Source organism: Phyllobates terribilis, unplaced genomic scaffold (assembly GCF_046119375.1).
Source record: "Phyllobates terribilis strain yellow unplaced genomic scaffold, ASM4611937v1 Scaffold_2__4_contigs__length_985480577, whole genome shotgun sequence".
Taxonomy (NCBI): Eukaryota; Metazoa; Chordata; class Amphibia; order Anura; family Dendrobatidae; genus Phyllobates; species Phyllobates terribilis.
Window position 1 is genome coordinate 533,041,616 of NW_027362762.1, and position 12,797 is coordinate 533,054,412.

Sequence of the window (12,797 nt, forward strand, 5' to 3'; positions counted from 1 at the left end):
AACCAGTGTAAAAACGACATTGCTGTGCGCATGTTCTGTCTTATGTCACTTGTATTAACCTCTTCCGGGCTTGAAATTGTGAAGCATTAAACCAAGTAACGTGTTTATTCTTGGGGTGGCTTCTGCTGGAAGCTGCACATGCTATAAAGTGAGAGCAGAGAGGGAAAGACGCCAGCGACAGAGCCACCACAAGGACGATGGCTGGGCCACCTCAGGAAAATGACCGTAGTGTAAAAGACACCATGTGCACATAGATTTACTGATACCAAACCTGCTAATATACCACAGGGACAGGGCTCCACTAATGAGGGCAACCCAGAACTCAAACCCCACTCAATGCCCCAGACACCACCCACCCAAATCCTTGTCCTCTCTGAGGACACCGCCCTTCGCTACTTGTCACCCGCAGCTTCTCATCGATACAGACACACGTGCACAAAATGACGTCATACCTACCAGGAGGCCATACATTCTAGCATCTACCCTAAACCAATGGCGCTGGCCGCGTGATGACGTCATGAGACGGCGCCCTGCTGAGGTCAGTTTTCAGCGCGGCTGCCTGTGAATGCGGAAGTCTTTCATACATTGAAGGTGATGAGACTTGGGTAAGAGACGTTTGCTGGGTTCTGCGCACTCGGCGCTTCTGTAGACAGAGTACACGTGTTGGGTAACTGCAGAGACCCTGACGTGTTGCTTCCTTGTATTATGGTCACTACAGCTCCCAGCAGTACAGCGGGTGTGTTATGCAGAGGCATTCAGCGTCCATATCTCCTTCAGCACTCTGTGCACTAGCTGTGCGGATCTGCAGGCAGACCGCATTGTGTGTGCTCTGCCCTCTGCAGCTTCGCACTAGGCTGTGTAGAATTCATGGAGTAATGAAAGCCTAGCCAGCCTTTCTGCGTCGGTTTCTCCGGATCGCTCCTTGAAGTCAGTGTATGGTCTCTCGCCAGCCTGATACGTCACTCACCTATTTGATCCGTGTCCAGCACATGGCCACAGCGGATTTGTATCTGCTGCTAGAATGATGGCGAGCGGATACATTGAATCATAAAGTATATACTGAAGGAGATGTGTATGACTTTTTACAATGTAAATAGTAGCATTTATCTTTTACATGTGGTCACCTCTAGCTGAAACCAGTGCAGCATGCAGCGCCTTCATTCTCAGGGGCTGTGAGTCTCTTAGAAATAGGCCGTCATTTCACAAGATTGGAAAACCCCATTAAAAATGAGTTCCATAATGGCCTTTCCTGAGGCCACCAAAGTCAGATTGATGGGGACTCAGCAGGTTGTACTCCCATCTTAAAGGGGTTGCCATGCTTACGAGTGCTGCAGCCTCTTTAATATTTACTCTGCTCTATAGACCTGCAAGCTATCCATGTAATGGCTGTGCTGAGCATTTATTGGCTTAATGCAATCAAGTAGACCGTATGCAGGTATATAGAGCAGTGTAAACACTAAGGCTGGGGTTACACAGCCACCTTGGCAGTAACACAGGTCGTGAAGCCAAAGATTGCTGGATACCACTGCTACATCAATGCATAAAGCAAGTGAATGGGGTAACAAGTATGTCCCAACTGGTAACTCTTTATGATTTGTTTTTCACAGTACCTTGAAGGTCACAATGGACCCCATTCACTTGTATTATGTTGCAATGTAGCAGAGCCATACAGAAATCTTTGACTGCACAACATGTCACTGCCAAAGTCGCCCCAGACTTTGTGATTATACTGATTGATCCAATTAGAGAAAAGAGACTTTTTCCAGTGATTATAAATGTAAAACTCCTTTATTAATACAGCAATTCAGAGCGATGAACATGTAAAACATTAGAATAAAAAAATTAGAATAAAAAAGGGGAGTGTACAAGATGTAAAAGCTGATCAAGGGCACCGTATAAGGACAATTTTTATCAGTGGTGGCATAGAGAAAAATTAAAATTCATACAGACCTTTCCAGAGGAAGGGATATATCACCCTCACATTGAACATATGGGGAAATGAGAAAAATGAAGTATAACAGGGAAAGAGAGCTAACACCTCCTCCTCCATTGACGTAGTCGTCCCCTGCCGTGACCAGATAATTAAAACAGGAAATTTTCTGTGAAAAAGACTACCAGGCCGAGATTTGTTTACCCAGAGGAGAAGTGTGCTTCCCAGGCATAAGTGCCCTCTGATCAAACAAAATATGGATAATTTCAGTTGAGACAATCTGATTCCGGGGTCCAGATATGAATATTGGGATTTACATTGATCTGATATTTATGGGAGATATATTTTTTGGTGTCATAGCGGAGGGACGAACAGAACGCATTCACTCACATCACCATAAGGCCATTCTAACATCTCCAACTTAATAACGGCCCTTTGGATGGTGTTATTCAGGTCATGTTTGATCGCCATATTAAGGTAAAATAGCGATAAGGAACATGACGATAATATCTACCGCTGGGACCTCCAGGAGCGACTATATTGTGTAAATTGGGGATGTCCTAAAATTCTAACAGACACATCACATCCCACAATCAGCCCCCACACGAGCTCACCAAGGGAAGGTATGTGGTCATTACCTTGAGCTAATAAAGAGCAGTATTTTGGTTTGGGTCATTGTTAATTCTGGAAGTCATAGTTCAATGTGGGGGAGGTCCATTTTCCCTATGGGAATGCTTATTGTCACTAAGCTCTGAGCCATTTCCGTGAGATCAGGTTTAGTACATTTTCTTTTGTTGTTCCTTTTTATTTTATGTAACTAGCTGTACCCGGCCACTCGTTGCTGTGGCTCAGACTAGTTAAATGGAATAGAAAGAAAAGAGAAAGCGCACGTTTCTAAACTATGTAATTTCACAATGCTTGGGGTTATACAATATTTTTTGTTCCATTGTCTGTTTAGATATAGAGATTGTCTGGTTTGCTGACTCTAGAGCACGTAACGTATAATTGCTTTTACGTCCAACAGCTGGTATATAAAAACATGCGTGTGTTTGAAGGCAACGTTGTCAAAATTTCAAAGCAATTGGTGAAGAACTTTCGGAGATTTAAGATTTTGAACAAACGAAAATTTAAATTGTATATATCGTATTGTTTTGTTCCCATTTTGTATCATCTTTGTATATTTTTTTTTATCAACACTGCCTACCTTTCTAGATTAAATTGAATATCTCTGTTCCTCTTGCTCTGTAAACCGCATCCCTGAAGCCAAACGTTACCTGTAACGGGAGTCCAATCGGCCTGTATAAACCAGGGCTGTGGAGTCGGTAAGCCAAACCTCCGACTCCTCAATTTCCATGACACCGACTCCGACTCCCTCATACATGGCTCACGTTTAAGTGATGAATTTACTGTAGAACAGATTCATCTCAGCTAAAAGTCTAGACCCTTAGATCAGGAATAGGACAGACATTTATAGGACATTTCATAACTTTCCCAAATTCTTATGAAAAAATATTCCCCACAAACTGCATTAAACTACTGTACCCAATTTATTATGTATTTTAGGAGTCGGAGTTGATCCATTTTATACCGACTCCACCAAAATGGGCTCCAACTTCAACTCCACAGCCCTGGTATAAACGATTGGCGGCGTATATACCATAGGTTCACTGTGGCATCGTCCAGCACTCGTCAGCCAATTGTCCTGTCGATTGAAGGCAGCAAAGTTGCTTTTCCCTGACAAACTGGTGACAGCGGTGGGATGGGCGTTTAGGATTATTGTCTTACGGAAATGTCTACCCTCTTTTTTTTCATTTTCATCATCCTGGTAGATGGCTGCAGGTTTTTATCAAGAATGTCTTGGTGCATTTGTCCATTCATCCTTCCTTCAAACACATGAAGTTTGACGGTGCCGTATGCTGAAAAACAGCCCCACACCATGTTGTTCCCAAAGAGTTCAATTTTGGTTTCATCTGACCAGACTATATTCTCCCAGTATTTCACAGACCTATCTAAATGTTGTTGAGCAAATTTTAAACGTGCCTTAGGCTATGTGCCCACGATGCAGAAATGCTCAGGATTTTTTCCTGAGCGTTTCTGCATCTCCCTGGCAGAAAAAAACGCATGGGGATTGTACATGCGTTTTCCTGCCAAGGACATGCGGAAGTGAAGCGTTCTTCACTTTCATTTCTGCATGCGGGTTGTCAAGCGCTTTCCAAGCGATTTTAGCGTCACTTGGAAAGTGCTTGTCAACTTGGTCACACTATATAAATCCATGTAATCGGCATGGATTTATATAGTGTGACCGAAAGAAGGGTAAAAAATAAATCTATACTTTTCTTCTGATGGCCCCCGGAGTCTTGATTCCCTCCGTCCTGGCTGCCGGCAGCGGTACACTGAAGAACCTGCCGACGTCAGCGTCGCGTGACCCGTCACATGACTATGACGTCAGCGTAGGTCCTTCAGTCCATCGCTAGCTGCCGGCATGAAAGGACGAGTGCAGCGGGGGCTGTCAGAAGGTAAATATAATCTTTATTTTTTATTTTATTCTTTTTTTTACAGTTTCTGTGGTACCCGGGTCCGGAGGAGAGTCTCCTCTCCTCTAGACCTGGGTACCATCCGCACATTTGAACGCATGCATTCCTCATATCCTTATCTAGTAAAGCGGAATGCATGCATTCTAATGCAAGTCAATGGCGGCGAAAACGCAGCACTACCGCAAAATAATTGGTAGTGCTGCGTTTTTTTCCGCAATAATAATCCGCAGCGGAAATCTCTGCAGCATGTGCACAGCACATGCGGATTATCATTGGGGAACATGGCAGGCCTTCTACCATGCGTTTTTTAAGCGTTTCTGCAGCGTTTTTGCTGCTGCGGAAACGCTTAAAAAACGCATCGTGGGCACACAGCCTTCAACATGCTTTTTGTTCAGCAGTGGCGTCTTGTGTGGTGAGTGTGCATACAGGTCATGGAGGTTGAATGCATTACTTATAATTTTCTTTGAAATGATTGTACCTGCTGATTCCAGGTCTTTCTGTAGCTCTCCACAGGTGGTCATTGACTCTTGGACAACTCTTCTGATAATTCTTTTTACTCCTTTTGTCTGAAATCTTGCGGGGAGCACCTGGTTGTGGCTGGTTTGTGGTGAAATTGTGTTCTTTCCACTTCAAGATTATGGCCCCAACAGTGCCCACTGGAACTTCAGTAGTTTAGAAATTCTTCTGTAACCAATGCCATCAGTATGTTTTGCCACAATAAGGTTGCAAAGGTCTTGAGACAGCTCACTGGTTTTACCCATCATGAGATGTTTCTTGTGTGACACCTTGGTAATGAAACACCTCTTGATAGGCCATCAGTTGAAACCACATCTGATATTATTTTTCACTAAGTGGCAGTATTGCTTTCTAATTTCTGCTGGTGTCATGACTTTCCATGGCTTTTTGCACCTTTCTTCAGGTGTTCAATACTTTTTCCCTGTGTTCTTGTTATTACACAACATTTAATTTATGGCCATTATTTGCCTGTGTGGATTGGATGGGTGGTTACAGACATGTGGTGAGAATTTAATGTCAATGGCACATTTACAAAATATATTTACTTAGAAAGTTGGTGAGGTGTTCAATATTTATTTCACCTGCTGTAGGATTTAAAAATATATACAAATAGTGTATAGGTTTAACAGATGGTGTTGTGGTTAAAGGGTGTTTTGAAAAGTGCTGGGTACACTATGTAGCAATGCAACATAATATGTAGGGTTTGTGCAGTTAATAATTGAATAACTATGAAAGAGTCTCACAAAAGGAGAACTATGCTAAGTGCAAGAAAATCATGAGACCTTGGTGCAGAAAACAGTCACCAGACACCATTAACCATGAACATGTTGAGCACACCAGTATACCATGCAAGGAGGTTGTTACCATATGACCGTTGCCCATGGGAACCCACAAACGCACGTTTCAGGTAGCTTTCTCAGAAGGGTTTTGACAAGGCAGATGGATAAAGGGAGCGATAACCAATTGCGAGACATGCCTTGCGAGTGCCAACACAGCTGCCCAAGTATCGGGTCACCACGCCACCAGAACTCGCGGCCTTACCATCCCGCGGCTCACTGACACGCCTCTGGTGTACACTGCCCTATATTACCTGCACACGATCTACTTAGATGTGGTTGTGCTGGGTATTACAGTGTTGTCCTACTGAAAACAATAGGCTGAAGTTGCAATGCCCCGCACAGCCATTACTTAGTAATAGCATGCAGTCATACAGGGCAGTGTAAACATTGAAGAGGCTGCAGCACTCACAAGTGCTGAAACCCCTTCAAACTGAAAGGCTTGAAGTGATCTTTTAGACCTGATGATACCGATGTAATTACTTTTTAAAATGTCTGGAGAGAGATCCACATTAATGTATAATTATACATTGGGCTTTTTCCATTATTTAAATACTTTCCTAAATAAGACTTTTATCTTTTAGATTTCTTTTATCATGTCTTGGATTCGTGACAAGGAGCTATCTCTGATAGAACGCTTATGTGCCAATGTCCTTAAGGTAGGCCATCCATTCACTTTATGTCTGTACACATGCAATGCCAAACTAAAATTCACAGTATTTCGCTCCTTTGTTAAACAGGCTGGCCCAATGCCCAAACATGTTGCATTTATCATGGATGGAAACAGAAGATATGCCCAAAAATGCCATGTGGAGCGACAAGAGGGCCATTCACAGGGATTTGAAAAGCTTGCTGAGGTCAGAGGTTCCTGTAAATGAACCTTGTGAATTTGTAATGCATAGGTGTAGACACAGCTTAATTGGATTCATACATGCTGGGTATACATACTGTTATATCCTTGGGGTTTCTATTACTAGCTTGTTGTGCAGTAAGTTATTGTAGGTCACAATAACTACAATTCTATAAACGTTGTTAAACAGCGTTTAATTAGATGAATTGACGTTTGTGCTTGGTTGTTTTGTCACCAGCTTTTATTATGTGAACCGCATAAATTTTTAAATCAATCTTTTAGACATGAGTACTTTTTTTTTCTTGTATCAAATGATGCCAGAAGTTTCCTTCCAATATTAGTGATACCTGCCAAATAGTTCTTGCTTTTTTCTATGAAATATTTTTTAGCCCCTATTCCATTTGTCAGTCAGAGCCCAGCTTCAGTTGAGACCTAGTAGCCCTGTCACTTACATGAGTACAAAACTCAGCATCGCTGCTTCCTCTGATTAATGTACTTATGGAGTACAAAAAGGAGTAGCTGCAGAAGAGAGAATTTTCTTTATACTTTCCTTTTCAGATCTGTTCTTCACTTTTACCTTAGAAACCCCATAACTGCATGTGTGAACACAGTCTTAGTCAGGGACGTAATAACACTATATTTTCCCCCTTCATGTAGACATTGCGTTGGTGCTTAAACTTGGGAATTTGTGAGGTGACAGTGTATGCTTTTAGCATTGAGAATTTCAAGCGTTCCAAGGAAGAGGTGGATGGCCTTATGGAACTAGCTCGCCAGAAGTTCACACGTCTTCTTGAAGAGAAGTAAGAGCATAAAGTTTGAGCATTTAGGCATTATGGGTAATGAAAAGATAAGAAAAATGAAAGGTTCACTTTTAGTTTGCTGGCTTTAAAGGGAATCTCTCGTGTTGAAAACTTTAGTGTATTTGTAGGCAGCATGTTCTAGAGCAGAAGGATCTGATTAGTTTCATATATTTTGTGGTAAAAGTGTCAGTAAAATATAAACCTGTGCTGTATGTTTGCATTTGAGTCCTGCTCGGTGATGGACAATCTTCCCTATATGACTGTGCATGCAGAGATAGCTGTCAACCACTAGTAGGACCGCCCACTGAACTCTTGCAAACATACACCTCGAATAGCAATGCATAAAATACAGGTTATACTGAATATTTTCTAACAAATCTATATCATTCTGCTTAGCTTCTTCACTTTACCCCCACATATTGGGCTGCTTGTACAAGGTGTCAGGTTCCTTTTAGGCTATGTGCCCACGATGCAGAAATGAAACAGAAATTTTCCTGAGCGTTTCTGCATCTCCCTGGCAGAAAAAACGCATGCTGATTGTACATGCGGATTGTACATGCGTTTTTCTGCCAGGGAGAAGCGTCTTTGCATGCATTTCCGCATGCGTTTTTTCAAGCACTTTTCCAAGCGATTTTAGCATCACTTGGAAAAGTGCTTGACAAGTTGGTCACATCATATAAATCTATGCAACTGGCATGGGTTTATATTGGGTGACCAACTTAATGCTGCTTTAAATGCAGCATCAATGGTAAAAAAAAAAAAAAAAAAAAAAAAAAAAAGAATTAAAACGTAAAAAAACATTATACTTACCTCTCCGGTGGCGTCCTCTGTGTCCCGTGGTGTTTTGAATGGACCTGCGCTGACGTCATTTAGTCATGGGATGGTCACGCAACCGCTGACGTCAGCAGTCGCGTGACCATCACATGACTAAATCATTGGGAAACATGGCAGACAACTTAACATGCGTTTTTAATGTGTTTTCGCGGCGGAAATGCAGCCACGGAAACGCATTAAATCCGCATTGTGCGCACACAGCCTTAACCCCTTCATGACATGGCGATTTTCTGTTTGTTCGTTGTTTTTTTTTCCTTTTTTTTTTTTCCTCCCCTCCTTCTAAGAGCCATAACTTTTTCTTGTTTTTCCGTCAATATGGCCGTAAGACAACATGTTTTTTGTGGGACGAGTTGTACTTTTGAATGACACCATTCATTCTAAAAAATAGTGTACTGGAAAATGGCAAAATAATTCCAATTGTGTTGAAAAAAAAAAAGTGCAATTCCACAATGTTCACTATATGGTAAAACTGACCTGGCAATACGATTCACCAGGTCAGTACGAGTATGCAGATACCAAGCGTATAGTTTTTTGTTTATTTTTTGCTTTTTCCATAACCCATAACATTTTCATTTTTCAGGATCTGGAGTCGGGTGAGGGCTTATTTTTTTTTGCGCTCTAAGCTGATGTTTTTAATGATACCATTTTTGTGTTAGATACAATGTTTTGATCGCTTCTTATTCCAATTCATTGAAATGTTGTGGCGGCCCAAAAAAAGGAATTTTGGCGTTTTGATTTTTTTTTTCCCCATTACGCCATTTACCGATCTGATCTGACTATTATACCAAATATGGCGTTGTTGTTTTCTTTTTTTTTTTAAAGGTAACCGGTCAGCTGACACATGCTGCCTAAACCGTGAGCAGCATGTATCCGCCACTGGCTGTAGAATCCCAGCCATGTATGTTTGTCTCTGAAACGCTGCGGTATTTCAGAGAAAAGCACACTTCTAATAGCTGCCGGGGACACCGCCACTCTATTTACTAGTTGTACATGCGGATCCCTGGCGTCTTCTCCCTGACTGTGACTGAGAAGTCTCTGCCTACGTGCACATATAATCAGATGTTTGCCAGTCACTGTCAGCGGGTGGGAAGAAGCTGCCAGGGACCCGCCTGTACAACTGGTTATCCATACGACTCGGTCCCCGGCGACTATTAACAGTGTGGTTAATTTCAGAGACAAACATACATGGCTGGGATACTACAGCCAGTGGCTGATACATGGTGCCCGCAGTTTGGGCACCATGTTTCAGCTGACAGGTTCCCTTTAATTGTTTTATTTTTAATGAGAATTAAAATGGTGATTTGAACTTTTTCATTTTTTTTTTTCATATTTTACTGTGTTTACTAGTCTCCTTTTAGAGGATTTGAAGCTGTGATTGTCTGATCGCTTGTGCGATATATAGCAGGGCTTCAGCCCTGCAATGTATAGCTAAAATCACAATCTCCTCGGGCTGGCTTTCAGAGGATCATATTGACAAGCACAAGGGTTATCAGTAGACCCCTGGCTGTCATAACAACCCATTGGGGCCCCGCAATCACGTGACTGGCACGCCGATAGGAAAGTGGAATGACGCACACCTCTTCTGGCGCTTGTTAAATGCCGCTGTCAGAGATTAACAGCGGGATTTAACAGGATAACAGCCACGGGCAAAGCTCTGCTCCCTCGCATCTGTTAAAAGCACATTATGTTTGATTAAAACAGCCATCATTTGCCAGGAAAGATGTGGGCTTGGCGTACGATTAAACATCGATGGCACCGATATGACATACATGTACGTCATATGCCGCGAAGGGGTTAAATGCATGCACAGGCATGTTTCCACATGTTCACAATTTTACATGGATTGTCAGCCTTGGATTTCTGCCACAGATGTTCTAGTAAATACATGTTAAAAAAGCACTCTCATCAAAGTTAAGTTTTTATCCTCTTAATATATTGCAATCATCATACTATATAGCACTGTGTACTTACAATTGCTCATTTTGCCTTTCTACCCAGTTAATTCTTCTGTTTTCCATTAGGTCTATAACCTCATCTGATTAAAAACAGACTAGCTGAATCCTTTTAAGAGCTATGTAGAAACAGGAAGTCTATTTTCCCTGCACGAGTCCTCATTAGAACTACAATTCTACAGCACTGCAAAGTCCCTGGCAGCCCAGCTTGACCCCCTCTTCAACTCCTGACCCAGCTGCTTCACTCCTTCCCCCTGCCAGGGATTTTCATGTAATATGAAGATTAAGAGGATAAAAAATGTTATGAGCACTTCTTTAACATGTGCAAGCATAGTTACTGCTTCCTGTTTGCTCTTGAAATGATATGCATTGTCTACTTGCGTCCAGTAGATACACTCAGTTGCCGCGTGCATGGAACACTCAGTTGCCGCGTGCATGGAACACTCAGTTGCTGCCACTGGGTTAATTCATTTATTTTACTCACTTATATAGCGCCATTAATTCCACAGCGCTTTACAGACATTATGGGCACTGTCCCTATTGGTGCTCACAATCTGGATCTCCTATCAGTATGTCTTTGGAGTGTGGGAGAAACTGGAGGAAACCAATGCAAAACACGGGGAGAACATACAAACTCGTTGCAGATGTTGTCCTTCGTGGGATTTGAACCCAGGACCCCAGCGCTAACTGTTCCGCCACTGCACTGAAATGGGTTAAGATATCTTGCAGAAAACTTTTTTTAACATCTAAACTGAAATATTTATTGGCTTGTGGTGTGTTGAGTTAGTTTTCAACATCAAATTATAGTTAACGTATTGTGTTTTAGATTAAGAAATGCTTTACCATTAGTTGACGTTTTCTATCCATGTGTGATTTGCCATTAAAACTGCTATACTATCAAATGATTAGTTTTATTTCTAGTAGTACAACCAAAATAAGCACTGAATGCAATTTTACAATTCATCTGATGTTTTCTGCAGAGAAAAACTTCAAAAGCATGAAGTTTGCATAAGAGTAATCGGAGACTTGAGTTTGCTTCCTGAAGACATCCAGAGGCTTATTGCACAGGCAGTCCTGGAAACCAAGGCTTACTCTAAGTAAGTGTTTAGACAAGCTACCTTATTGTTACAAAAGAAAGTGACAATCCCTGCTCAGGAAACTATAGATTTGTATTCAATGTAGTGTAGTCAGAAATGTTATAAATAGCCTACATGTTTAAGTCTTTTTTTTTTCCTGCTGATGCTTTCTGCACATTTCCCTCTGTATAATTAACTTTAGGCAAATCTTTTGTTTGTTCTGTGACCCAGCAATCGTGAATCTAAAATTGTATGACCGCCAGCTTTGCTAAATGGACATACTTTTAAATTCTGATATATGGCTTGAGTGGAGGAACTCTAAGATTCATACAAGGTCATACTTCTGCAGATTGTGCTCTGTTCAAACAGTGCCTGACAAAGAAATATAAGTCACATATTGGAGAAGTTTCATCTAATTTGAAGATAATTACTAATAATATGGTTAAAACTCTTCCATTTCAATTGACCTATTTTTTTTTCGGATTCTTTAAAGGTGTTTTTTAAATGTTTGTTTTGCGTACACATCCCGACATGAGATCAGCAATGCAGTACGTGAGGTAGCATGGGGAGTAGAAGAAGGTCTAATAGAACCCAGGTAAGTCGGTGCCAATTTTATTATCCTTTTTTCATGTGTATGTGTGTCTGTTTTATTAATGACCAATTTGGACGATGACATGATATTAAGCTGATCTGCTCTAATGAAGAATCCTTAGGACCAAGATGAGTTAAACAGCTTTTATTTCCACAACGTGTTTCAACGCTGGACTAGCGTCTTTATCAAGTGAAAAAAACAATTGCATTGCAATTAAAAATAAAAAACGTTCCTTGCCTTGGTCCTAAGGATTCTTCGTTAGATCAGCGCAGTGTGTTATCGTCCAAATTGGTCAACTATCCTCGAGGAGATCATCCCCCAGCCACGAGGCGGCAACAGATAACATGTTCATAGGAGTTGTGCCTGCACACAACCTGCTTAGGTAAGCTCTTTCCTTTGCACCCAAAAGGGTATCACCCGATGGTCTTGTGCGCTTTTTTCCCCCTACAGTTTTTCTACCTATTATTAATTATTATTAATGTAATTTTAATTAAAAGCTTAATAGTTGTTGAAATCGTTTCTAATTATAAAGATAGGTGTTTAACTACATAATTAAATTTGAATTTGCTATTTTCTGCTGATCTTTGAGGTTTTTGTTACTTAGGGATGTCTCTGAGAATCTGCTGGACCAGTGTTTGTACACCTCAAACTCTCCTGACCCTGACCTTCTGATCCGCACCTCTGGTGAAGTCCGACTCAGTGATTTTCTTCTATGGCAGGTAACAGTTGTTTTCCCACGAACAGTAATTCAGGCTATGTTCCCATGTTGTGTTTTTGCAAATTTAAAGCTGCCTTTTACAGTACCAGCAAAGTAAAGACCTTTCAGAAATCTCATGCACACACTTGTTTTTTCCTGACTGAATTGGAAAACTGCTGA

The 12,797-nt window shown here is 41.4% G+C and overlaps 1 protein-coding gene across 1 annotated transcript in view; it reads left to right on the forward strand.

The window, feature by feature from the left end:
• Positions 1 to 474: 474 nt before the first annotated feature.
• The window catches only part of DHDDS (dehydrodolichyl diphosphate synthase subunit), a 46,023-nt gene continuing 33,700 nt past the window's right edge, over positions 475 to 12,797 (forward strand). The window contains exons 1-7 of the mRNA XM_073670615.1: positions 475 to 605; positions 6,401 to 6,475; positions 6,557 to 6,673; positions 7,324 to 7,466; positions 11,233 to 11,349; positions 11,822 to 11,923; positions 12,525 to 12,639. Of these exons, the coding sequence (XP_073526716.1) occupies positions 6,413 to 6,475; positions 6,557 to 6,673; positions 7,324 to 7,466; positions 11,233 to 11,349; positions 11,822 to 11,923; positions 12,525 to 12,639 (657 nt within the window). The 5' untranslated portion in view covers positions 475 to 605; positions 6,401 to 6,412. The remainder of the gene's footprint in view (positions 606 to 6,400; positions 6,476 to 6,556; positions 6,674 to 7,323; positions 7,467 to 11,232; positions 11,350 to 11,821; positions 11,924 to 12,524; positions 12,640 to 12,797) is intronic.